The 27,500-nt window shown below is 39.8% G+C and overlaps 1 protein-coding gene across 4 annotated transcripts in view; it reads left to right on the forward strand.

Moving 5' to 3' along the window:
- MGMT (O-6-methylguanine-DNA methyltransferase) overlaps positions 1 to 27,500 on the forward strand; it is a 169,687-nt gene that overhangs the window by 114,865 nt on the left and 27,322 nt on the right. For all 4 annotated transcript variants that reach the window (XM_081912865.1, XM_081912864.1, XM_081912866.1 and 1 more), the window contains one exon: positions 10,744 to 10,904. In XM_081912865.1, the coding sequence (XP_081768991.1) occupies positions 10,744 to 10,904 (161 nt within the window). The remainder of the gene's footprint in view (positions 1 to 10,743; positions 10,905 to 27,500) is intronic.

Here is a 27,500-nt window from a genome sequence, read left to right on the forward strand (position 1 = left end):
AGATTTTTCTGAATTGCATAAACTAATTGGCAGACAATATTCTGTTCAGGCACATTGAGCAAGGTAAGATGAAAGGAACTAAATCCATGAATAGTTTTTGCAGGATTTTTATTTTTAAATTTTTTTTATTTATTTTTTTTCAGTACCAGTTTTTCAAAACAAGTCATCAGTCCTGGAATTTCAGCAGGCAAACGAACATCATGCCCTTAAAATCCTGTTTTGGACTTCTTCCTAGCACTAATTCATTGAAGGTTGTGTTTGATGTTTTGTAGGCTGTTGTTCTTTTGTAATGAGAATTGGTTATGTGGTAGATAGCCAACACCAGCCACAAATCAGAAGATTCATGCTAAAAAAACAATTCTAATAATTGACCAAAGGTTCATATTTACTGTAGTGGTGATTTGATGGGATACGGCTAAGTATATTGGCCTATACGTTTTATAATTATTTTATTTATTTTAATGTGAGTTCTAGGTTATTTCTTTCTAAACTATCATCCGTCTGTCTGTCTGTCTGTCTATCTATCTATCTATCTATCTATCTATCTATCTATCATCTATCTTTAAATTATCTGTCTGCATGTGGACATGCACCCATGCCTCAGTTACCTTTTTTTAAAGAAATAGTTTGGTCCTTAAGAATATGGTTACATACCAACCCAATCTCTGAGCAGGCTGACATTACAGGGACCTACCCGGGGTCCATTTTTCATTTTGGAATGAGGCACAGTGGAAACTGCAGTGTCTTTAGGATATATGGCTTATTTACACATATATACAACCTGAGCCTACGATGGAGGGGTTAACAGCATTAACAGCCCCAAAGGGTCTTGTTTCTCCCATAACCACAGTCTTGGATTCAAACAGAAATCAAACATTGTTCTCTGACCCTCCCTCCAACTTGCTGCTTGACCTCTAGTTTTACATCACAGCCCCCAAACTCTACTCCAAATTCTGGCTTTTGTCCTTCTCATTATCCGTGAGTTGAAGGAGGAGCCCCAGTGTTTTCCATCTCACACAGAGCCCCCTTTTCTTCATTCTCTTAATGGCCCTTCACCCAGGCCATTACCTCATCAGGAAGCTAGCCTGGCTTGATTAAATTTTAACACTTGCTGGATTCAGGGATTAGAGGGGTCTGGCTCCCACAAACTCATAACAGTATGAAGAATATGAAGGCAGGCTTAAAAGTGTGGAGCAGGTGACTGGAATTCAATGAGCTGTTTTTGGCAGGCAAAAGAGTTTGAGCATGTCCAGCATGCTATGTGCAGTCATACCATATCCCAGCTTGCTACTGAAATCTCCTCCTCAGTACAGCAGGGAACGTTGCCTTCTGAGAAACACAAGCCCATAGCCACTGGCTGTGGGAGATCTGTTGAGATCTTTAAATCTCTATGTCTTCCTCAAAAGCCACAATTCCAGAAGTTTGAATTATAATTTAATACTGAGTTGTTGCTTTCAAACTGAGTTGCAATAGGTGGCTGTTTGATCCTTGAGTTTATTTTTATATGTCAGATACTGAAATGCAAGCCACTTAGTATATATTATTGTAGGTGTTCTATAAATGGCTTCTTAGATTAAACTGCTACATTGGCTCATGTTGCATGCTATGCATAGGTAAAGGGAAGGGGGTGGGAATCTGACATACTGGTAACAGAGACATTTATATTATTTATACAGAACAGAACAAACCAATTTACAAGAAAGGCATTTAAGTGGCAATGTTATTTATTAATGTTATATGCAAGCTAATGGAACTGCATCACAGATTCACCTAAGCCTAGTGGAAGGCAGTCTGTTATCAGAGTGCGTTTTTTAAAAGTTGTTATTATATTGAACAGTGGGGGAAAACATTTTAATGGTGCTGTACTTGCATCTTTTGAGATGTTCTGATACTGGACATAAATTGATCAGTTTTGTAGGATTTGGACCATAAAATTGCACTTTTTTCATAACTGTGTGGTTTCTTTTGCTCTGGTTTCTTAAAAAACAACACAACAACAGTTGTTCTGGACCATTACTGCAGTGCATTGAAATAGGTCCAGTTTACCCTTGAGTGCTCACTGTACATTGATTTGAAGCATTTGCAAATGAGCTATCTTAGATAAATTGCCAAAGATAGAACTGAGAGTTCAAAGTGATGTATAAGAAGGACTGGAATGTGATGTTTGTGCATGAACGAACCACTCCTAAGCATTCAAAAGCATTGGTCTAGTCCCAAGCACTCATCTGATGTCATGTAATACAGTTCTGTCACTGGAGCTTATGGGTCGAAAAATGTAAAGGACCCCTGACAGCTAAGTCCAGTCGCGAACGACTCTGGGGTTGCGCCGCTCATCTCGCTTTACCGGCTGAGGGAGCCGACGTTTGTCCGCAGACAGTTTTTCTGTGTCATGTGGCCAGCATGACTAAACTGGCGCATGGAAATACCGTTTACCTTCCCGGTGAAGTGGTACCTATTTATCTATTTGCATTCTGATGTGCTATCGAACTGCTAGGTTGGCAGGAGCTGGGACCGAGCAAGGGGAGCTCACCCCGTCATGGGGATTCGAACAGCCAACCTTCCGATCAGCAAGCTAAACTCAGTAGTTTAGATTACAGCGCCACCTGTGTCCCTATGGGTCTAGCCCTGACCATTAGCTGAACAGCAGCCTGCCCTAGGATTGTGTCTAAGTCTCTCTTATCTCTTCATGGAAGAGGAGGATCAAAGTTTAACAATTAAACATTAAGTCTAGAATTTATATGTAAATCATATATACTGTGCATTATAGAAATTTAAAAATATGTTTATGTTACTTTTATATCCCACTTTTACAACAGGGAGCTTGTAGTAACAGTAAATTACAAACTTGGTGATCATTGACATGTATCAATAGGGCAAGGGCTACCTTTCAGTGGTTGAGCAGGTGCTTCTTGTTCAGAAAGTACCACTTTCAATCCCCAGCATCTCCAGGTAAGAAATGTCCTCTTCTCAATCCCTGAAGAGCTGCTGCCGGCGAGCATAGACATTACTGATCTAAATGGAACAATGGTCTGATACATAGCTGTCAACTTACAGATTTGAAAATAAGGGACCAGCAGCGTCGAAAATAAGGTTTCAGCAGCCAAAGTAAGGGATTTGGCAAGCACAGGTATGTTCAACTTCTGAGCCCCTCTGAGCCAAAGGCAGAAAGCCCAGCCAGCAGCCAAACGAAGCCTCAGGTGGTGGTTCCCACAGCGCAGCAACCTGGCAAAGGGGATGCAGCAAGGAAAGCCATCGTCACCTCTCTGCTGGGAAGCGCTGAGCAAAGGCGAGTCCCCAGGCAATGCGGCTGATTTAATCGGCACAAGGCATGCAAGCTCCACCCTCCAGTCGTTCTTAGACTCCTTATTGGGTGAGCAACGCAGCCAAGCAACACAGTTGGACCCTCCCTCCCCCCTGGCCGGCAGGGAGGGAGGGAGAGAGAGGAGCTGCTTCCTTTGAAACCCAGAAAATTTAATAACGGACAGCAGCGGGACACGGCGCTGGGATAAGGGACTTTCCCACCAAATAAGGGACGGTTGACAGCTATGGTCTGATGATACTAAGCATCTCCCTAAGAAGAAAATCACCAGCCAGATGATGGGATTGCACACAAAATCTCAAACTCTTTTATGTATACATGGAGTACTGTTCCTCTTTTTGCTTTCCCTCTTATGCAACACAGTGTAAGTATACAACTGCCAAGCTATTTTGTTTAGAACATTTCTTAGACCTTGCCTTATATAGGAAAACTGATATATTAACATAATCAAAATTCCTTTCAACCCACGCCATTCATGGTTCATCAGATCATCCTGAACATAGAAAAATCTCCCATCTAAGTACATCTCACACCCAGGCTCTGAAAGAAACAGTGGTGAGATGTGTATACATACAATATATTATAAAGTGGAGCATGGTGCCTTGAACTATGTGATTCTATGAAGTCTGCAGGGTGATTTCTTTTCAAGAGAAGTTAATATACTGTATAGGATAAATGGAAATGTAGGGTCAACTTTGTGTAGATTCTTTTGATATTCATATCGTATATGAAGAATTAACTTTCTGATAGTCTTAATTCAGAATGTCAAGTAGGGGCCCATGCTTTGTTGTGAAATAAGCCATTTGAGACAACTGTATTTTAATATTTGACATTTTATTGGAATATTTGACATTCTTTCTCATAATCCAGTTGTAAGCTGTTGTTTTTCGTGCTTCCAGAGCTGCTTCATTTTGGTTATAGGACTTTTAGTGAGTTGTACACGTTGTAGGCAATTTAAAAAGAGAGAAGAAGAACCATTGACCATACACGTAAATAAGTCCTTAGTCCTAAGTATTGTCGTAATGGATAGAACCAAGGGTGCATCCATTTTGGAATCTTGTCTCTATCTACAGCCAACACTAGATGATGTTTGTGAGATAAGGGGCAAGGGATGAGTTCAGTTTTAGAAATCGCTAGTAACATTCAGCCCATTTCACAGTATTTCCTATGGGAGTTGCTGTGATTCCACCACACTAACGCTAACACAGAGAAGTGCATCAAAATATTAGGAAATGCCAGATTGTATTATTTTCATAGTTAAATATGATGCAGTTTCACCATGTGGAGAATGAATGCCAATTAATGCTGTGTGGACTAAAACAGCTTTCCCTATAAATAGGCCCTGGATTTTGGTGACAGCCTAAGCAAAGGAGGTAATGCTGCACCACATGGTGATTGTTTGATACTGAGGGGGAAACCTGCACCTGAAGGGTATGGCCTGAGATGGAGGATCTAAGAAAATAAATGACTGAAGTCAGGTGTGCATATTAAAGTTTCCCTGAAGCAATTACTCACATAGTTAATTGCCTCTGATAAACCTGACCTTGGCACCATTATGGAAGCATTATACCATTCTGTAAGGACACATTATTCTAGAACTTTTCTAAGGACTAAAACTATCAAGACTGTGCATTTGTTTTATGTTGAGTTGTGTATGTGTGTGTAAAATATATAGTTACTGTACATGCAAGTCTGAGTTATGCTATTCACAAAAAGGATGGCTTTGATTTTAAGATATTGGGGTTCCTTGTTATGAGGGTGTCTACGGGGCAAATCTGTATTGGGAAGTCACAAAAGGACTAAAATTTAGTTCTTTAATAACTTCCCAATACTGATTGGCAGACCTATAGTTCCTGTATTTTCCCATCAAAGAGAGCTTCATAGCAAGGCATTCCTGATCAAACCAGGGTTTAGATTTGTTGGGGTATAATGACCGCCAAATTGCCTTTTTGGGGGGTCAAACACGGTTGAAGAAGTAAAATCAAATCCTGAAACAGGTTTATTCTAATTTCAGGGCATGAGGAGTTTAAGAGATTGTCTCTTAATGAGGAATTTATCTGAGAGTAACCTCCTAGATATTTCCTCATCCAGCTCATCGGACCACCTAATACGCGAGAACCTCAACTCCATGTCGGTGGACCTGGAAAGTTCAAGTTTGTCATTGCGAAATAGATCCTTTTTTGCATCGAGGAGGAGATGCAATACAGATTTGCCCCAGGTGGCATCTTATTTTTTATATACTAATGGCACAAAGCAAATGATAGTGTTTAGTGACCTTCCATGCTATCAGTTGAGTCTTCATGGCTTTAATATTGATTCCACCCTTACTCCTTATCTTGGCATTTGAGGATACAAAACATTTTCTACTCTCACCTTTAAAGAGTACAGTGGTAACTTGGGTTACAGACGCTTCAGGTTACAGACTCCGCTAACCCAGAAATGGTACCTCGGGTTAAGAACTTTGCTTCAGGATGAGAACAGAAATCGTGCTCTGGCGGTGGCGGCGGCAACAGTACCCCATTAGCTAAAATGGTACCTCATGTTAAGAACAGTTTCAGGTTAAGAATGGACCTCCGGAACGAATTAAGTTCTTAACCAGAGGTACCACTGTATGTAGTGGCATGTAACAACCACATAGGATATGGAGAAAACCACATTCTGGATACCACAAGTGGCAAAAGGAAGGCTACACAAATAGGAATGCTGTGTTCATTTTGTGGTAGTGTTTGCATCTATGTTTATGTCACATGTTTCATCCTAACCACTGAAATCATCTTAGGTGAGATGGTTGAGAACCACTCCTATATATTTTTTAAAATATAATATATTATGTCCTTCCAGTCTCATTCCATATTATAACAGAGCACCCTTATAATGCTAGTGGGTCCAGGTTTTTCAAAATGCCTAAAAGGTATTATTTGAAATCATGAACCATGTGTCACATCAGGAATATTTGGTGTTGGTGAGAATTTGATGGACAAGTACAGTGATACCTCGGGTTAAGTACTTAATTCGTTCCGGAGGTCCGTTCTTAACCTGAAACTGTTCTTAACCTGAAGCACCACTTTAGCTAATGGGGCTTCCTGCTGCCGCCGCACCGCCGGAGCACGATTTCTGTTCTCATCCTGAAGCAAAGTTCTTAATCCAAGGTGCTATTTCTGGGTTAGCGGAGTCTGTAACCTGAAGCGTATGTAACCTGAAGCGTATGTAACCCGAGGTACCACTGTACAACTTTCCAAATGTTGCTTGATCAATCTTAAACATCAATAAATTTGCATGCTGCTTCTCTGTACAATGTTTTATTCTGAAGTGCATAAGCAAATCCTTTACCAGGGTACAGTCTTGTGAATTGCTAGACACCTAAAATTCACCTGAAATTAATTGAGTATTAAGCTGCCAAACTATAAGCAGGTTTACAGTGAAGGCCTTTTTAGAGATTCTTAAGCATATCTTCAAAATAAATGTTGTTCTAACAAATTAAGAAGAGTCAGTAAAAATGAATAAGTATAATTGAAAGATTGAGTATACCGGCTCCCATGTATTTCAGTTGTCAAGCTATTTTTAAAAATCATTATTACTAATATATGGACATATTATTTATATGGTTAATTTAAACTTGGGCAGAAAGAATTTGTCTCTCATATGGGTATTAAACTTCTTGAAAAGCTGTTTTTATTCATTGATTTAGCTGTGAAAAACAAACACAAAATAGACATAAGGCTATCTGAACTCTTTATTTGCCACATTTACAATATTAATAACACTCTTTCCAGAAGTTGTCACATCAAGTAAAAGATCTTCATTCCAGACTGTCTTTTGGGGCCAAATTGAGACTGGATGCATGCATTTAATAAATTGTAGTCTCAAGTAGTCATTTTTGTAAATAATTAGCTTCAGTGGAAGAATAAGTTAGCATATTGTATGCATCTAATGTTGCAAATGTACATACTGCAAACTTTCCTATTAATCAACAGTCAAGCACTGTAAGTTGGGTCTCATACATAATGAATTGTGCTTAAGCCTCCTGGGTTTCATTGATAGAAAAATAAGAGAAAACACAAGTGTAGTAAGCTTTTGAATAAAATTTAACTAGATTGCTCTGCATCCTGTAATTGTTTTGGAATCATTAGGGACTAGACAATTCATCTGCAATTTTGGGGGTAGTTTTGCCTTCATCTATCAAAGGAAGACTATTTAAATGACATTAAGGTGTTGATGTAACAACTTTTTATTTATTTCCACATGGAATGTTAATAATATGTGTTTTATGTATATTTTACTCCATCATATATTATAAGGAACATTTAAAAGATGTTGTGAAGGATATTTTAATGTCACGTTTTAAAGTGTTAAAAATACTTATTTTTGTATTTACATTTTAATTGTATTACTCTTTTCGTAAACCACCCTGGGAATGTGATTGAAGGGCAGTATGAAAACACTGATGATAAATAAGTATTATTAAAACTCATGCGAGAAATGTAACGTGTTTCTATTTATTTAAACTTACATTTAATGTATAAAATGGGTTCCACAGGCTAGGCATCTGATAACTGAACAGAAATATGAAATGTGCAAAGTATAAGGGGATAATTTTACAAGATCAGGAGTCACATTTGCTATAGCAGCCTGTGTCCCTGCCCGCCTTGTTTCCCTCCATTTTCCAGACCCTGAATTGGTGACTAGTCTGCCTCACTCTCTGTGTGTGCCTGAAGCTGAAGGCTACCCTTGCCATTCAAGATGCTGTCAGTACCATAGAGTTGGAAGAGACCCCAGGGGATATCTAGTCCAACCGCATACAACACAGGAATCATAAGTAAAGCATCCCTGACAGATAGCTATACAACCACTGTTTAAAAAACTCCAAAACCAGTTTTCCCCACCAGTCCATTCTTCTTTACTGGACCTCTCTGGTTGTTCGTAGATTCTGCTTTCCACAAGATAAGCCACCTGGTTGGTTGTACGGGAACGTGAGATGCCCTGCTGTAGTTCTGGATGTTATTGTTGGATTAGTTCACCAGCAGCAGGTCTCGTACATGCAACTGTGTGTGAAGATTCTGTGTGTTTACATGCCAAAGAGTTTTATTAAGGAGTTTGATTCAGAAAGAGGCCAACATAGAGAAATGCTAAATTATACTCATTTATAGAGGAGTAGCGATGTTGGTGCATTGCAGCAAAAACAAGTCGCCATTTTAGAAAAGTTTAGAAAACACCTGTTCAAAAAAAACAAAACAGCGAAAGCCACAACCTACACATGCACAAATACTAATTTCAGTGTTACCTTTGCAGACGAAAAGAGGATTGGCACTGCAAAGACAGTTTGTCTGTTGTCAATACTCAGCTGCAAACTGCTTACCAGTGAAAGGGAGCAATAAGAAGCAGAGGAAACAGTTGTGACATAACACGAATACACTTGAATGCATCTACATATTTACTTCTCTGGGTGCAAACTGGTAGGACCTTCCCAAAAAAATAGGGAACTGGCTGGCTCACAACTGAGCTAGTATTTACTGCTTTACTTACAGGCGAGGATGCTTTTACAGTTTTTTGGAACCAAGATGGAGTTTCTTCCTTGCCCATGCTGATAGAAATTGTTCTAAAAATGTACCTGCTGAAAGTTGTCTCTTTGCATATTCTGCTGTAGTAGCAATTGAGGTGATTGACATGTGAAGATTACCTTTCCCTATTCAGCTAAGGTCCTGTGTGCTCAATAGTAAAGAGGCAAGCAGCAAGTTTTCCTATTTCCAAATGAGACAATGAGCCATTATTTGGATCTTCTGCCCACCTGGGAAAGTCCCAAGAATTTTTTTAGTAACCTTGTGCTGTTGCTTGATAATGATATAAATTTATGGACTCCGGTATTTGAAGCCTCCACATTCATCCATATTGTTGTTATGAAACCTGTGTTTCCATAGTTATTTTAGTTATTTTAATAAAACAAGGAGTGGGAGAAGGACTATCAATTGTATGGCACCTTTTCTAAAATAGGGGAAATTAATTTTAATCTAGAATATCTGAATATAGCATAAATGCTTTTGATTTACTGTGTAATTCAAACATGAATAAGCAATCATTCCGAAGAAGCCATTGCAATGGGATGCTACAACAGAGGTTTGTGTGGTCATATCAGGGGTTAAGATAAATTTAAAATAGGAATTTAAGACAAAATGTTTCTGCTATAAGAATTATGCAGGCCAATAAATGCCCAGAAAAACAGCTTGGGTGTTAATAAAGGTTTGCTAGGGTTCTTTCTTTGTGGGGTGAGATTATAGGACAGCTGTCAGCTAAGTTTTACTCAAACTAAACCAGGCTTCCTCAACCTAGGCCCTCCAGATGTTTTGGCCTACAACTCCCATGATCCCTAGCTAGCAGGACCAGTGGTCAGGGATGATGGGAATAGTAGTCTCAAAACATCTGGAGGGCCAAGGTTGAGGAATCCTGAACTACTCATTGAAAATGAACATGATTAAGTTAGGTCCATTAATTTCAGTAGGTTCTGAGGTGAATACCACCTATATTCTCCTGGAGCAAGAAATTCTTAAGGTTTCATATCCTCAGTGCTTTTGTCTAGAAAAATAGTTGCTGGTATTCACCATGTTGTTGTTACAGTAAGTTCCACACTTTTTAACCAAACCAAACCAAAAACAAAAAAGGTGCCGGTACTGAATACCCTTGAGTACACCCCCCCCCAAAAAGCACTGCATATCCTAAATAAGGAACGTAACAATACAAAACAATAGATGGCTCCCAGTAAATGAGAACTATTTGCAAGTTGGCAATCATAGAATCATCAAATTGTAGAGTTGGAAGGGATCACAAGCTTTGGGCTTGCATTTCTTTTATATAAGTCTCTGTGACATATTTGATTAATTGCAGTCATACTGGAAGTGCAAATGCAAAAATTAGCTTCTAGTTTTGTCCCTCTCACCACCTATATGTATGTTTCACTAAAGTACACAGAGGGTTTATTTTGCTTTCTAGTTTATAAGCATTGCTCAACAACAGTAACACTTGACACTTTTACTGTTGCTGTTCAGTGTGTTCAGTGTTTTGCTCACGTCTGCATAGTTAAGAACAGGAAATTCTTTTTTTCTTGGGTTTGAAATCACTTTTATTGGGGATGTAGAAAGTTAAAAGAAGATATTTCTGTTCTGTTGGACTTGAATAATACAAAACATAAATAAACATTACCTGGACCTTTCCTTCTTAAACGGAAACTGAGCTACTTTATTGTTTTCCCCTTTTCTAATTTGATGATCAGTTCTTCAGATGTAGGGTGTGTGTGTGTTTTCTGCTGCTCTTGTATTTGGGCTGGGAAAATTCATTCTGTGTGAGTTGGTATCTTACTCTTTTGTTTGAAAAAAAAATATCTTTGCCGTTAGACTGTGAAGCTAATTATTAAACTAATGTTATCATTCTTCTAGCACTTCGGATGCCTCTGTGTCTTGTGAAGTATGTGAAGCCTCAGAGGAAACAGCGGAGCCGCTGAAACAGTGTGTGGCTTGGCTTCAGGCCTATTTCTGTGAACCCTGGATGATAGAGAAGCTTCCGGTGCCCCCTTTTCACCACCCGCTGCTGGAGAACGGTCTGTATATTTTGTATTGTCATATGCGGCATGCCTAGCTGCATGAAAGTTTCTTGTCTGTAAGTAGATTCTATGCTGATCCAAAAACTTTAGATTAGAGCCACGTGCAAATGGCCTCTTGAATTATTTCATCATACTTGTGGCCAGAGAGATTTGGAAGACTTATTTCACAAACTTTTCCAGGGGGAGGATAAACTCTTCCCAGTTTCTCCAGGGTGGGATTCACCATTAGCGGTGGCAGGAGCTCAGGTTGTTGTGGTGGTGGTTTGGTTTGCAATCATTGCAACTGTGTGGAAGCCAGGCTACCATTTTGCATCCTCCATAATGTTTGCACAGACCTGATGTCATTGGTGGGGCATGGCAGCCCCTACAGAAAAATGGTGGAGAATATTGGGGGGGGGGATTCTTTGAAAATTACAATGGTACCTCAGGTTAAGTACTTAATTCGTTCCAGAGGTCCGTTCTTAACCTGAAACTGTTCTTAACTTGAAGCAGCACTTTAGCTAATGGGGCTTCCCGCTGCCGCCACATGATTTCTGTTCTCATCCTGAAGCAAACTTCTTAAACCGAGGTAATATTTCTGGGTTAGCCGAGTCTGTAATCTGAAGCGTATGTAACCTGAAGTGTATGTAACCCGAGGTACCACTGTACATTCTGAGAAATTATGGCTCAGTAGGCTAACCACATGGGCAGTGGGTGGCCAGTTGCATGGGTCTTTCTCATGGAATCAGCACACACAATCTTCCTAGGTATATTGCCAATTCTGTGGGGAAACTGTGGTGTAACCAGCCTCATATAATCAACGTGCTTAACACTAATTCATGCATGAAGGCGTTAACACTTTTGATCGATATCAACTAGCATAGCCATTGTTGGAGAGCAGAGGTCCAATAGAGATCGGAAGGAAATGAATTAATGCCTGCAACTCAGCAGATCCTTATAAAATTTAACACAAAATATTTAGGACTTTTAATCCTCAACTGTTCTTATCAGATATGGCAAATATTTTCATTAAGCAGGTGCGAACTATTATTCAGGTAAGTCTCTTGTGCCAAATATGGAACAGGTTTACTTTACACAAAGTACAGACTGTAATGTAGTGACCTTTTGCACCACAAGCCCATTTTTTGAGTCCAGAAATGTTTTTCTCAACATGTTGAATTCTAAGAGGGTGCTTTTCCTTCCTTTTTCTCAGTTAATAGAGTTCAGACTGAGAGCAGGTGTGCATGTTTTATAGCTGGAATAAAGTGTAAAACTGAAATGCTAGCCAATATTTTTGACAACTAACACTGATAAATAGTTGTACCACATGTGGTTTTTTTCTAAACACATATTTCTGCATAAAATACATTTTGTTTAGCCTGATACCCAGAATTATCTGGAATAATACATCTCCTTACTGATCATATGCTCTTCCAATTGCAGTCCCAAACTCTGAATATCAAAGAGAGACAGGAATGGGAGATGGGGAGGACTTTGCAAGTATTAAGACCTTGTCTGAAGTTAGAGAAGAAAGAATCCAAGTATAAACAGGAAGAGATAACTTATTATCTGAGGAGAAATTGTAAATCAGTTTTGAGGGATGAGCTTATAAACTGAATTTAACCATGAGTGGACTGATCTTGGAATCAGTGTTTCCATCAATGAATTTGCAGGCTTAGTCATTGGAAAATATCCTGAGGCTGTCTTCCTCAGTAAAATGAGAGTAGTACATTTTCAAACCAGCTGGTTTGTTAAAGAAATGAAAAGAAAATTGGGTACCAAAAAAGGCTTCTCTCTGCCTGTGACTAATAGCAGCCCTCAGGCAATACTGTTACTCTAGCATACAGCAGTCACCTCAGAATGAGACCCTTTGGAAGCCTACGTTTTTCTTTGCTATGTTGTTCAGTCAGGTCACAGTGCAAAAGGTGCATAAACCTCTAATTTAGAGAAAATGTTTCTTCGCTGTGCCTTAATTTAAGTCCCCAGTGTTGTGTTGTCCACAAGGCCTATTGTCCACATACACAGGGCTCTGCTAATGGCTATTTTTCATTGCACTCTCTCTTTATCCTTTGTGTCCCTCCCACCAGCAAACATTTAGTGTGAAATTAAAGGGTAGAGAATTTTCACACATACTGCTGGTAAACTATACCTGCAGAACTGGGCAGTGTGTCAAAGGTACATACTTCTTAACCACTGGCCTGCTTTTCAGTAGAAGTGTTTCTCCCAGAGTGAATGTCAGCCCTGAACAGGACCAAGTATTTGTGTGTAATAAACTTAATCAAGTTACTTCCTCATAGGTAAAGGCACCTGCAACTGCTCTACCATTGCACACCTTCAATATGTCTTTCCCCCATTGTGCAATTCCATCACCTGATCATATGGACCTCACTTATGAAAGACCTGTAAAATTTGCCCCACTCAGGTGGTTCCAATACTTTTGTGTATTTTCCCAAAAATAAGGGATCACACCCTGAAAAAGTAGATCCTACAATCCAACTGGTTAATGGGGAAAAGAGAGCAGCCATTAATTCCCCCCTCCTCCAGTGAACTAAACAGTGGCAGCATGAGTTTGTACTACTTTTCTATTTTATGTACTGCATTTAAGAAGCTGTTATAATCACATGCAAGAGTTCAGGTGTGCTCTTCTTGACAGCTGTTTGCTTATTTGTTTACTGCAAGCATCTATTCTGAATTATTTGCCTTGATTTGATATCTTGACACTTTCTGGTAGCACCTGTATGTATACTTTACTCAGACACATCTCCATCTCAAAGCTAAACAGGAGGAGAAATGCTTAGTTGAAGTGGCTAAAGGCAATTCGGAATGACAGCTGAGTCCGAAGTAAATGAGCAAGGACAAGCTGCATATTTTTTTTAACTCACAATATCATTTCTGTTTAAATCTGACTACCTGTAAGGTAGTAGTAGGATTTTTATTTATCCATTGTATCCAATCCTTTTTTACTCTTCTGCATATATGTGTTGAGCCACTTACTTGAGAACAATCTTTTAATGAAATCCTACTACACGGACAATGGGAACGTATACATTTCATCATTATGCCTTGGAATACAGTGTCCTGGAGTTGGAAAGGGTCTTCAAAGGTTATCTAGTTTGACTCTCTGCCGGTGCAGGAAGTGCACTTCTTCAGTATCCTGGTTAGATAGCCATCCATCTCTGCTTACAAATTTCTAATGAAGGAGAGGCAGCCATTTTCCAAGGCAGTCTGTTCCACTGTCAAGCAGCCTTCACCTTCCTTAATATGGCCTGATCTTCAGGCTCCTCACCATTCATTTGGACACATGTCAGTTTGCTGATACCTTTCTTAATCCAGTGTGCCCAGAAATGGGGACACTACTCCTGGCTGTCTGACCAAAGCAGAACTGATGCAAGCTAGAACTGCATTAGCCTTTTTTTGCTATCACATGTCTTGCTGAAATAGAGATAAAATACGTCAGCAGCATTCCCCTGATCTGCTAACACTAGTAACTCTATTCAAAAAAGGAAATAATGTCAAACTGGAATCACTTCTTAAGTAAACCATGCTGGTTCTTTGTGATCTAAATGTATACAAACTGACATTTTATATGTTTTAGAACCTTTCTAGGTATCAAAATTGTGTTGACCAGCCAGTGGTTCCATTGATCTTCTCCCTTCTCCCTTCTTCTTCTTCTTCTTCTTCTTCTTCTTCTTCTTCTTCTTCTTGCAACATCTGGTCTTCTAGCTCTTCTCTATCACATGTTGACTATCACAACAGAAGATTTGAGATTACATCAGTAAGCACCTTGAGGTTCCATAGTGCACATCCAACTAAAGCAAGGGTGGGGATCATTGTAGCCTTTCAGATATGATTGGACTCCCAACTCTCATCTGTTCCAGTCAACATTGTCAGTGATCAAGGATAATAATCAACAATATCTTGACAGCTAAATATTGCCCATCTCTGAACAAACAAAAGATGATTTTGATACTTTATATGGTAAAAAGAAAGTCCAAGGGAATTAATACTATTACATAGCATTCATACTGAAAGCATGATGAAATATTTATAAAATAATGGTCTATATACTTTGCTAATATGTACGCAGGCCTGGCCAGGACGGCTTTCCTGTTATATTTTCTGGGTTTGACAAGGCATGGAACCCTCACCTGTCCTGAGCCTACTCCAACTCCCCAAGTTAGTGAGCTCCAGCTGGGCCATGGGTCCTTGCCTACCTTCCCTCAGAACTGATAGCTGTGAATCGTGAGATCAGGGGTGGTATGTCCCATTTCACCACTTGAGGCAAAACAAGAAGTGCCACCCTGCTCTGCCACCCCGCCACCCCACCCCCACCCGTAGGATGCTCACCACTACTGCACCACCTGCCAGTAGCACTGCTGCTGAACCATACCCTCCAACATAATATGCAAGAAATTTAATGGATTCTTGATTGCTGTTATACACTATTACCAGATAGCTTTACTATCAGGACAACATTATTAGGATTAAAATAAAACTCAAAATCAGCCAATTCAGTAGTTGAATTTTGCACTGACAGGCAAAAATGACCCTACATTTTAATTTTTTTATTTTACTATAATCCTGTTGGGAAAGAGCATTTGCCCACGAAAACTGAATGCTAGGGATCATGTGTTCTTTAGATTTTGGCCTTATTTTTTGCTGTTGAAACTCTGAAATAATACAGCTGAGTATTCCAAGAGTGGTAGGGCTACAGTTCCTTTTGCTTCTTATATCTCAAACTCACCACGAACTTTTGTTTCAGAATTTATCTTCAAGTTCTGTACTTCCCAAAGTTAATTTTATAGTTCAAGGCAAAGTGTAATAATTACCATATGCTGTTGAATCAGGTACACATTTCTGGTGCTCAAAACATAATTATTGGAAGGTAATTGCTAAAATAAGAAAAGCATTTAGAGTATTAGAATCAATATAAACTATTCCTCTCTGCTTTAAATTAAACCTTTAAAAAGGTTGATCTTCTTGAGATATTACCTAGTAAAGCTGGAAAGTTTTAAACCTTCGGATGCCATTTTATTGATTGTGACATAGTTGGAACTCCTGTACTCAAATTAAGTGGGATAGAAACAGCTGGCGTGGGGGGAAATGTGATTCTTTAAAGCTTAGCGCCCAGTGAACTGCTTTTCAGGGGCAGTGGAAATCTAGGTCTTATTGCTTTCCACAGCTACCTGTGCAAAAAGTGAAGGAGGGAGAAAAGGACTGATCAAAAGAGCAGAAGAGATAGAAGACACCCATGAATTTAAAGAGACCAGTGCAGACTGTCAGATGTCTTGAATCAATACAGAGAGGTCACTGCATGGCAAGCATGAACAGTTTACATAGCAGGAAGCTGATACTACTGTACATCTCAGTGATTTGTAATGTGAAGAGTAAAGGAGACCCTTGAAATAGGAAGGAGCAGGAGGAAACAGAGAAGCTAATGTTGACCCATGATTTAATTGCAGAGACTGTGCAAAAGCAATTCTTCAACACAGAGCATGGAAAAACAGTCACAAATATAACTTAAAAGATTTATTTCTGGAACAGAGTGGGGTCCAGCACTATCAATTAGATGTACCATGACAGTGCTACTGGAAGATCAGCATTTTTGCTACTTTTTGACGGTTTGTTTTTGCTACCCTTATGTTCTTTTGGGAACTGTTTCTCTGTCAAAAGCATGCCACATGCCTTTTTATAACGGTATCTCGTTGGGGAAATGATCATGCACTTAATTTTGACCTTTATAAAGTCGAAAAGGCATATTAGGAAAACGTACGCTCTGATAACACATTTAAAACGTTGACCTTGTTTTAAAGTTAGTGTCAGGAAAGACTATGTTTGCATGTCCTTCAGCTGCAGTAGTACACTAGTAAATTTGTTGGAATTAGCTATTCCCCAGCGAAGTAGGGCTACACAGGTGGACAACACACAATAAGAATATGAAGCTTTTCGGATGCTGTCAAAATATTTTTAAATCAAAATTTATCATTTCTTAGGAATGCAGAAGCTTATTTATTGTCATACCACCATGTTGCCTTCTACTTGTTCCCTCCTGCTCATCTAGCTAAGTTGGCCTTCTCTTGCAGGTGCTTTTCCATGACTCCCCACCCTTTCTTTAACTAATCCATTTCTGGGTATCCATGCTTTATCACCAAGGTGTTCTTTCATCCTGCAATATACTGGAATTACCTGCTTTCTTCTATGTCCATGTTTCTCTTTATATACCTTAATACTGTCTCCTATTTTGGGATTGTATTTCTGCCGTTCGTTGGTGCTAAGCAGTCATATGATACAACATTGTTACACGTCACCCCTAGTCTCTGCTCAGTGGTAGCAAGATTCCAGGGGGTTTCTAGGCAGGGTTGTTTTTCCATTGGAAAATCAAGGCACAGCAGAGAAATACAGTTTATTTTGCACATATTTACACCTGGAAGCCTGGTGTGGGATACAGTACACCACAAGAGGGTTTCTCGTTGACCCCCTCATAGCTTCAGGAAGTTTGGGTCCAAAATAGCAGCCAGTCATGGCCCCTGGCTTCTCAGTGCAGCCTCCTCCACCCAGCACTACATCAAGTTCTCTCCTTTGTTGCCCTCCTTCCTCCCAGAACACCTTGCCAAACACAACACCTCCCATTCTGTTTGCTCACCCGCTCTTCCTCCAAACCTCTGTTTTTTAAAAAGACAACATTTTTCCTGTGTGACATCACATCCACGTTACCCTGGCAACCTCAGTTTCACAGACCCAAGCATCTTCCTTTGACGGGCTATCAACACCTTCGGCATGCTTAACAGTTTCCATCCCAGGGGAAGACTCTAAGCATTTAGTGCTTTCTAGCATTCAGCAATTTCTAACATTCACTAAGTTCTTACAATTACAGGTGCCTTTGCACCCTCAGACTCTGGTTCCCCCAAATCTGTAACAATATTATTTGGGTGATTTTGAGTCCAAGTGTTACTTATTAGACTAAGGCCGACTGAAATCAGTGGGGTTTCAAAGTGTTTTAGGATCTAGGTGCAACTGTATTTAGGCCCTGAAAGATTTGCAATGTTTATCTTGGGGGATTTCCCATAGGTAATAGATAAATATTTACAACTTAAATTCCATTTAGCTAACCTTCTGAGTTTGTTTAATGGCATAGTGTTTGCAAGATTATCCAATGTGCATTACACTGATACAGCACAGTGTTGAAAATATTTCTGTGAAGTCTTTGATCATCAGAGTTAGGAAGGTAGGGAAGTCCAAGCAGCTTTCCACAGAGATAAAGAAAATTAAATTAATGCAGATAAGGCAGATTAATGCAGCAAGCCAGATCTAACATCATCAAGATTTTTTTTTTAAGTGACTTCTTTTAACCCTCTTAATTCTATAAAACATGACAAAGGTAATTGTGAAACAGATCTAAGTATCAAGATTGAAATGACCATGCAACATGGGACCTAATTATAGCCTAGAAAAATCAAAACATTGAAGTTACAGCGAAAGTGAAAATTATTACAGCACTAATAGCACACAAACATACGGAACACTGCCCTAGATAGTGGGAAAAATCAGATGTATTTGTATTAATCCAAATGTTGTGTGTTTATGTGCATGTATTTAGGCAAGCAATGATATTTTGGTGAGTAGATTTTTATTTGAGGCAAATTAAATTAATTAAATATGCCTGTGGTGAAAGTCATATACAGAAGACAAAGTTCTAGGGGACATGTAATTACAGATATCAAGACTACTCAGTACAGCGATAACATCAAGAATTAATCTTGGGGTGAAGAGTAGAAGAGTGGCACAAATATGGGGTAATGTCTTATTTATTTATTTATTTAGAAATCTGCCTTGCTTTTCAGCAAGAAGGTCCCACTATTTGCTTACAAGGATAGGACCATTTATTATAAAATCACAACAGTAGAAGAACAACTAAGAGAAATAAGCTCAACAGCCCACAGGAGCAGAAATATAATTAAAAACAGCAAATGTCTGGCAAAATTTGAATGTCTTCCCTGTTTGCTGTGCGGCTAACAGTGATAGCTGTTCACTGATGTGGCAGCTATTTAGTCCTTGACCTATCTATTCTCAATACCTTTTGGGTAATACCACATTCCCCCCCCCAAAAAAAGCCTACCCAGATGCCTAGAAAGTTGATATGAATTTTAACCTATTTTAGTATTTTAACTTCTTGTATGTTTTAAACTTGCTGGTATCTGTACGTCTCAGGAAACAATGAAGAAAGGCACCTTTGGGGGTGAGGTCTAATTTTTCCTTGACTTCCCTTTTTATCTTTGTAAACTGCTTTGAGGTTGTTGTTTTTTAAAAAACAGTCAAACAGTGCATAAATTTTGTGAAATGAAAAGTACACAATGCACAACAGATGCAACTGCTGTTCAGAAAAGTTGGCAGTAACCAATGTGCCGAAATATTCCTTTCAGATTGTCGTGCCTCTGTTTTTTCAGACCGTTTCAAGTGCCATACCCCAAATCAGCTTGTACTGTTCTCTGGCCTATATAAGGTAAAGGTAGCCTGACAGTTAAGTCCAGTTGCAGACGACTCTGGGATTGCAGCGCTCATCTCGCTTTATTGGCCAAGGGAGCCGACGTTTGTCCGCAGACAGTTTTTGCGGGTCATGTGGCCAAACCAGAGCAGCGCACGGAAACACCATTTACCTTCCCAGTTAAGCAGTACCTATTTATCTACTTGCACCTTGACATGCTTTCAAACTGCTAGGTTGGCAGGAGCTGGGACCAAGCAACGGGAACTCACCCCGTTGCAGGGATTCAAACCGCCGACCTTCCGATCGGCAAGCCCTAGGCTCAGTGGTTTAGACCACAGCGCCACCCGCTCACCTGGCCTATATAACAAGCATTTATTGTTTCTGATAATTCATCTCTTTCCTGTAGACACCTCCTGCGTCAAGGGTTGCATCTGATTCATGTCCAATATCTGGATCAACCTTTGGCTGAGATTATCAGAATCCAGGAAATGTCAAAATGGAGTTGTGGCAGTGTTTTGTCCCCTCACTCCTCCTTTCTGCTGTGACTTGGCTTCTTTGGAAACCTCTGAGAGAGAGGAGATCCTATTAATCCAACCTCTAAAAGGTTGAGATAACTTTTGATTCTTTTCTAGAAGAAATTGAGCTCTTCAAGATCAGATTTATCTGTAGGAGATGAAACCAGGGAGTGTCACTCCCCCGGTACAGAATTCCCCTTCCACCTGCCAAATGTGTGGGCAGAACATCATGAAATGCAGTGGGCATGGAAGGTGGCCCTGGATCCATCAGAAACTGAACCAGTCCTACTGGGGTTGCATCTGTAAAGCCCTGCCCGTTTGGCTTGCCCCTTAAGACTTGGGTTGCCAGTGTGGTGTAGTGGTTAAGAGCGGTAAACTCGTAATCTGGTGAACCGGGTTCGCGTCCCCGCTCCTCCACATGCAGCTGCTGAGTGACCTTGGGCTAGTCACACTTCTTTGAAGTCTCTCAGCCCCACTCACCTCACAGAGTGTTTGTTGTGGGGGAGGAAGGGAAAGGAGATTGTTAGCCGCTTTGAGACTCCTTAGGGTAATGATAAAGCGGGATATCAAATCCAAACTACTACTACTACTACTACTACTACTACTCTTCTTCTTCTTCTTCTTCTTCTTCTTCTTCGTCTTCTTTATGACTCAATAGGAGTTTCTTAGTAGGCATGTATTCCTCCAATTGTTTGCCATTGAATAATTATGCTCAAAGTAGCATTTCTATAAGCAGCAAACCACTTGGAGACTTCAAAGTTTTAATAGCTTATATCCAATAGTATCCCTCCTGTGATAGAAGGTGGTCTGATCCAGTGGAGGCTTCCATCAGTGGACTGCAAAAGGAAGGCGATTTTTGCATTGTCATTCTCCCTCCATCAACCCATTTCACTGCTCCCAAAGCTTCTCTAGAGGGATACACATGTTTTCTGTTATCCACAATAATTTCTTCTGCAGTAATGCTAATGCATAGTAGTAGTCAGTTAGTAGGTTGAATCTCTACTTAATTATTTGTCCTTCCCCATATTTTTTATACAGATACCTTTTTCTTTGACAAGTACATGGCTTTCGAATATAAGCAATTCAAAAATTGTGCAATTATTATGTAATCATGTGCTCATTATTCTACTGTTTTTAAAAAATACAATTTATAGTCTTTGTAACATAACACCAGGAATGTGCGATGCTGATTAATTCAGCCTTCAAGTTTCTTTCACATAAAGTTTCAGCATGACCCAGAATACCCCTTTCCCACATGCAAATAGGTCATTTCACCATGTATGAGAAGTGGCCAATATATTTGTAACAAAAATAGTTGCTGAGCTACAAAAGGATACTTTTCACTGAAAATTTGCATCTCATCCTCTTTTCTGAATAAAATATGCAAGAAGTAACATAAATGGCATACTGTCTCTCCCCCACCCCCTTTTCCCATGAATTGGGTCTTTGATGTTCAAGAGGAACCAGTGTTAAAGAACATCCCTAGAAGGCTGTAGAAACTGTTCCTATTTATGACAAATGTAAAATAGTAAAGATCTAGCTGAATGTGTTGGTGTCATTAGTTTGTGAATCGCATCCTTGAAAATAAATGTGGAGGAGCCAAATCGGTTTAAAAGAAGATAACAAAATGGTTTAAGCTACTTAGGTTGAATGCCAATTATATTTTAATATTCAGCTGAGCATATTTTACTAAGAAAAAAGGCAGTGTCGGCGCATGCATAACTCATTGGCAGCGTCGACCAGCTGTGCCACTCTTCTCTTCGAATCACTTTGTGCATTTTAGTAGCATGGTAATTTAGTAGAGAACTACCTGAGTGATGGCATTTTCAATGAGCAGGTAATCTACAGAGAATTTTTATATGGTTATGAGTTCTGCGCTTCAGCCTGGCAACACAAAAATACATCAAGACCAATTACGGTATCAACTTTCAGCGTGATACCCTTGCCACGCAAGTGCATGTATTTCTGCCCCAGGCATTTCAAATTGCATCTAATTTGAAATCTTTGGGGTTTTAATTAAATTTTAGAATATATGGAATTCTTCATTAGTACCTGCTCTGAATAGCAGATTATACTTCTCAGTCTCTCGTTAAAGTAGTAGGCTGTGGTAAATAGCATGTTCAAGAACTGATCATTTGTGGTGCCTGGATATTGGGAACAGAAATAGTGAGATGCAAAATAATATCAAAAAGATTATTAGTCCAGTGAGGGACTCTTGATTTGTATTTTAATGGAATTTTACATTTCTCTTAATGATTTGCAAATTGTCCTCTGATTATAAGATGCATTAAGATTTTTATTTTAATGGTGAGACAACCATTAGCAATAAATAAATAAATAAATAAATAAAAATACTGCCTTCTTCTAGAATGCTTCCCTGCAGCAGGATAAATATTGAAAGCATTAACGCCTTTTTGATGTAAGTTATAACACAGCAGTTTGGACCTATACATGAATGATTGTGGCCTTTCATACATATATTAGCACTTTGAAGTCCATAATTGTCTTTACATGGGTGAGCAATGAATGAAACTGAAACTGCCATTACTTTCAGATAAATAAGAAAAATAAACACCTCTTTACAGAATTAATATTACTTCCGCTTCAGTAAGGATTTTAGACCTAGTATGCATGTAAATTCCAATAAGGGTTTAATTTTTAATCCAGCGCAATTTGTCGTCTATAAAGAACTCAAATGATTTGCTGGGGGGGAAAGTAAAGATGGATGAGGCTGTGACAGTACTGCAGTTTTGTCCTAAGGATCCAGGAATAATCTTACTATATAATAATTTTGTAAGAGTAAAGTTGTTGTGCTTGGTTTGCGGTGGCCATGCAAAGTGCAGCATGACAACAGCAGATGGAGCAAACAAAGCAGACAGGCTGGCAGCATCAGTGATCAGACAGGTGAGTGGCCCAGGCAGGTCTTCCCATGTTTCTTCTGCCATCATCACTGCAACAACCCACTTGCCCACCTGCTTGCACACAAGCACTATAGGGCAAGCAATCCCCAAGCAAATGGGTCGGTGGTCCAGCCTAGTGTCAGGGGCGTTTCCCAGCCAAAGAAATGCACATGGCAGATAGTTAACACTTACAGTCGCTTCTACTGCTCTGGAAACCTACGCACATTAATCTAGCATCCAGGCAGCTATTCCCAGGCCTGTGCTCTATGGAGCAGTTGCAGCAACAGGGGACCACACACCCCCTCCACCAGTTTACATACCTTCCCCCTATGGGCTACTGAATTTCCATACCTGGATTTAGCTTGTTGGCCCTCATCCAGCCCACCACTATTTCTAGGCACTGATCCAGGACTTGCACAGCCATACTTGACTCAGATACAACAGATAAAATAGAGCTGGGTGTCCTCATGACGGCACCAGTCCAAATTGCAAATTCCGGTCCACATTCCCTAATTATTGTTCTCAGTAGCTTCATATAGATGTTTAAAAGGATTGAGGACAAGATGGAACCCTGCAGCACCCCACAACACAACTGTCAGGTGAGGCAAGGCGAGGTACATTCACCCAATACCATCCAATGAAATCAGTCGTGTCAGTAGGATTGGAACTACTGTAACATATTACTTCCAACTTATGGGCTGCAGATCTGGTAAAAAACCATGATTGGCTGTATCAAAAGTCACTGAGAGACTGAGCAGAAACAACAAGGTCACATCACCTTGTCCCTTTCCGGGGGGGGGGGGGGAACCATCCACCATGTTGACCCGGGCTGATTTAGTCCTGAAACCAGGCCTGAACCAAAACTTAAACTGGGCCAGGGTAGTATTAAATATGTCTTTTCCTTTTCACAACAAAGTTACACATCTTGTCTATTAAAACCCTAGTTATCCTGAACTTGCTTCAATACCTTCAAAAATTGCCTATATTAAGCTTTTGATAGGATGCAAATTAATTTAAATGTGAGGGATCAATTTATTTATTAAAATATAGTTAAGTCTTTTAATCAGATTGTTGCCATAGCAGATATATACATATATGAAACAAGGCATAATTACCATTCATTCTTTTAACATGGGACTGGTAACTGTTTTAGTACAGACTGCACCCAAAGTTGACAATGTAGAAAAATGCATAGATACTTAAAGGAATCATACCATCAAAGGATGAGTTAAATAGGACCCTTTCCCCCCGCACAGTGGAGTTACTATTTTTTCCCCCCCATATTAATAGGACTGACACTACAAGGACATTTTCCAACAAATGCAATAATGGTGATAGTTTTCTAGATTGGACATATAAAATACGAGCAAATAATATATTAGCTTTCGCTGTCATGCCATTGTAGTTGGCCCCTTTCTTCGGTCTGGAGTTTTAGCTGCCAGTGTTCTTATACTTTGTTTCTTATTTTCTATTTGTCTGATATAAAACCAAGGAAAAGGGGAGGCAGTTTATGTTCCACTGCAGTGTTGTCCAACTGATGCAGAATACGTCTGCAAGGTATTCGCTCAAATTCAAATTCTGTGAGAGGTGGTAAAACTCTTGTGTTTGTCTAGCACAGGGTGGGGAACCTGTGGCCCTCCATATACTGTTGGAATCCAACTCCAATCAGTCCCAGCCAGCATAGTCGGTGATCAAGGATGATGGGATTTGTAGTCCACAGCTTCTGGAGGACCACGGTTTGTCTACATCTGGTCTAACATATGTCTAAGTAAGAATCTTGTTAGATTAATTATTTTGTTGCTAATAAAAATATCGTGGAAGTAGTCAAAACTACAACTTGCGTCTTGGGTAAAACAAAGACTCACCTGTGGCTCTAGAAATGAAAATTGCATACACCGCCTATTTTGTGCATGTTTGATTGATGTTTGTTGCATGGGCCTTTTGGAACTCCTGTGTACACATGTATTTTGATGCATGAGCAGCATAAAGTTGTATAGGACCTTTTGAATCACTCTAGAATTCAGCATACACACGTTGCAATGCCCATTTTTATGACTTTGAATTTGGAAGTGGCCCAAAATTGACTCCCTTGCCAAGTAGTAAAAGGATTATTTGTTCCTTAAGTGGGATTTTGTATGGCATGTATAGGCCTGGAGCAGATTTCTGCAGCTGAGTTATAAACCCTTAAATATGGGTCTTATTATAGAAATGCTGACATTCCTGTTGGAAGTGTTAGGGCTGCAAATGATTAGACTTCAACTGTTGTATAAAGCCTTAGATACTCTTGTCACATGGAGACATACTGGTTTAGTGGTACCTACAATATTATGAACCCCTGTTGGTCTGACTGAAAAAAAACGCTGACATTAAAACCTCAAAATTAAAACTTTTAACTGTGTGTTAGCTTACTTGTGTGCTATTTCCTCTTTTCATTAAGAGTGAAGCAGAATGAGTCACTTGAAAATGTTAACATCCTGTCTGTGTCTTATAGAATCTGTCAGGAATTATCCCCTCTCAGATTGTTTAATCAAGGCATTAATGCTTCTAGAACAGTTGCAGTGCATATGCATTCTAAAGATTCATTCCTCATGTCAGAGATCAGAATTGCATTCCATGTAGGCAGGAGTTTGGAGGCAGGTGAAGGAGAGTGTTGCAAAAGGACTTTAAAACGGAAAAAGGGATAAAGCAGCACACTAATAGCACAGCAGAGGCTATTGATTCAACCGTGTTAATCAAAATAGTGGCAAAATGTGAATTTTTGTGCTGAAGTGTCGAAAGCTTAAAAATTTACTAGTAAAAAATAGACTTGTGGTGCAACAAAAGAGAGGTAATTTCCGCCAAGTGAGTGCTGGTCATCCGGTGGCATTGGCCTTGTTTGTCCATTGATTCACTTGCCCATAGAATAATAAAATTGTAGCGTTGGAAGGGACATCTAGTCCAAACCCCTGCAATGCAGGAATCTCAGCTTAAAGCACCCATGACAGAGGGCCATTCAACCTCTTAGGAAGTTCTTGAGTAGAATTGGGAGAAGAATTCTTAGCTCTATGGTACAGTGGTATATTGTTTGGAGTGCCAGATTAGGTTAGAGATTAAGGGGAGAGGAGATACAGTATATGCATGGGTGGGAGAAGATATAAATTGGGTTCAAACTCCCACTTACCAGTGAGGTTCACTGGGTTACTTTGGGCCTATATCTCACTGTAACCTACTTCACAGAGTTGTTCTGAGAATAAGATTTGGATGAAGCTGGGGGTGGGGGTGGGGGTGGACAATGTATGCCACCTTGAGTTCTTTGGCGGAAAGGTGGGATATAAATATAATTTTAAAAAATATGTATCAGGATGGGATGTCCATTAATCTAGTTCTACTACCAAATAATATTGACTGTTGGTTTTTCCTTGGGCTGTACACCCCGTATTCTACTATGCAGCAGGGGGAAAGTGTTACACCCTATTGACTTCACTAGCAGAGCATTTTGCACAGCAAACATTCTCTTCAGCTTATACTGCCATCCTGTTTCAGTGTGGCTTCTTCCACATGTCTTTACTTTAAATAACCCAGAACTAGCTATATCAATTTTCTGTTGAAATTCATGAGACCCACATTTTATAAGCAAAAAAAAAAGGGACACTGCTAAGATGGGACATGAGCGACCTTTTCCACCACTCTCCCTCCATGCACACAGTTGGGTGCTCAGCAGGGATCACCATATTGCACTAATTCCAGTGCTTTATAATTTATCACACATGTATCCCACCCTTCCTCTGATGGCTATGCTCCCAAGACAACTAGAGATCCTTAAATCTGCCTCTGACTGCCCTATGTAGGCACTGGCATTCTAAACTGAACGCTGCCAACTTGTTGAAAGTTTCTTTTTTGGCAATTTTTACAAGCACTAGCAAGGCTAACGAGATACAGCACACTTGGAGAGCAGGAAACCCTACAAGTCAGGTGTGTGTAGTGGAAAAGTCGGGAAACATTGGCAGTCACCGGGAGGAAGCATTATTGGCTGGTGTGTTCAGCACAGATGTTTTTAAGAGCTCCACCCAGCAAACAATTAGTCTGGCCTTTTTTTATAGAGACAGGGAAGGTACCAAACATTTGTGCTGCATGCTGCAGTTGCCAGCTGTGACAGGCTTCATGGAGCAGTTGAAACAGATGATGCAGTTATGTATAATGAAGCACACTGATGGCTCAGTTGATAGGATGTTACTAGGCCCTGTAAATTTTAATTTGGGGTTTTGCAACGTTTTAATTCTAAGTGCACAAAGAATTTGTCAGGCTTGTGCAATATGGAAGATGTCACCACGCTTTTCAGTATAGACAGAACTATAGACTCGGAACATACTGTCAAAAGTGTTACAGTGGAGTTTATTTGTTTAAACTTTTAACAATACATACTTTGCTACAAAAGTAAGGAATTCTTCCGTTGATACAGCGCCCCCATGCATATCCGATGTCTTCTCCCCTTTAATTCCTCTCTGAGCTATCAGTAAAACATATGGGGGGGGGAGAGGAGGGTAAGGTGAGCCATACAATCGTACCTTGGTTCTCAAACAGAATGCATTCTGAGAGTCCGTTCGACTTGCAGAACCATTTGAAAACCAAGACGCAGCTTCCAATTGGCTGCAGGAGCGTCCTGCAGCCAATCAGAAGCTGCGTCGGACATTCAGCTTCTGAAAATCGTTTGGAAACCAGAACACTCACTTCTGGGAGC

The sequence above is a fragment of the Podarcis melisellensis genome, assembly GCF_964234715.1.
Source record: "Podarcis melisellensis genome assembly, chromosome: 5".
In the NCBI taxonomy this organism is placed as follows: Eukaryota; Metazoa; Chordata; class Lepidosauria; order Squamata; family Lacertidae; genus Podarcis; species Podarcis melisellensis.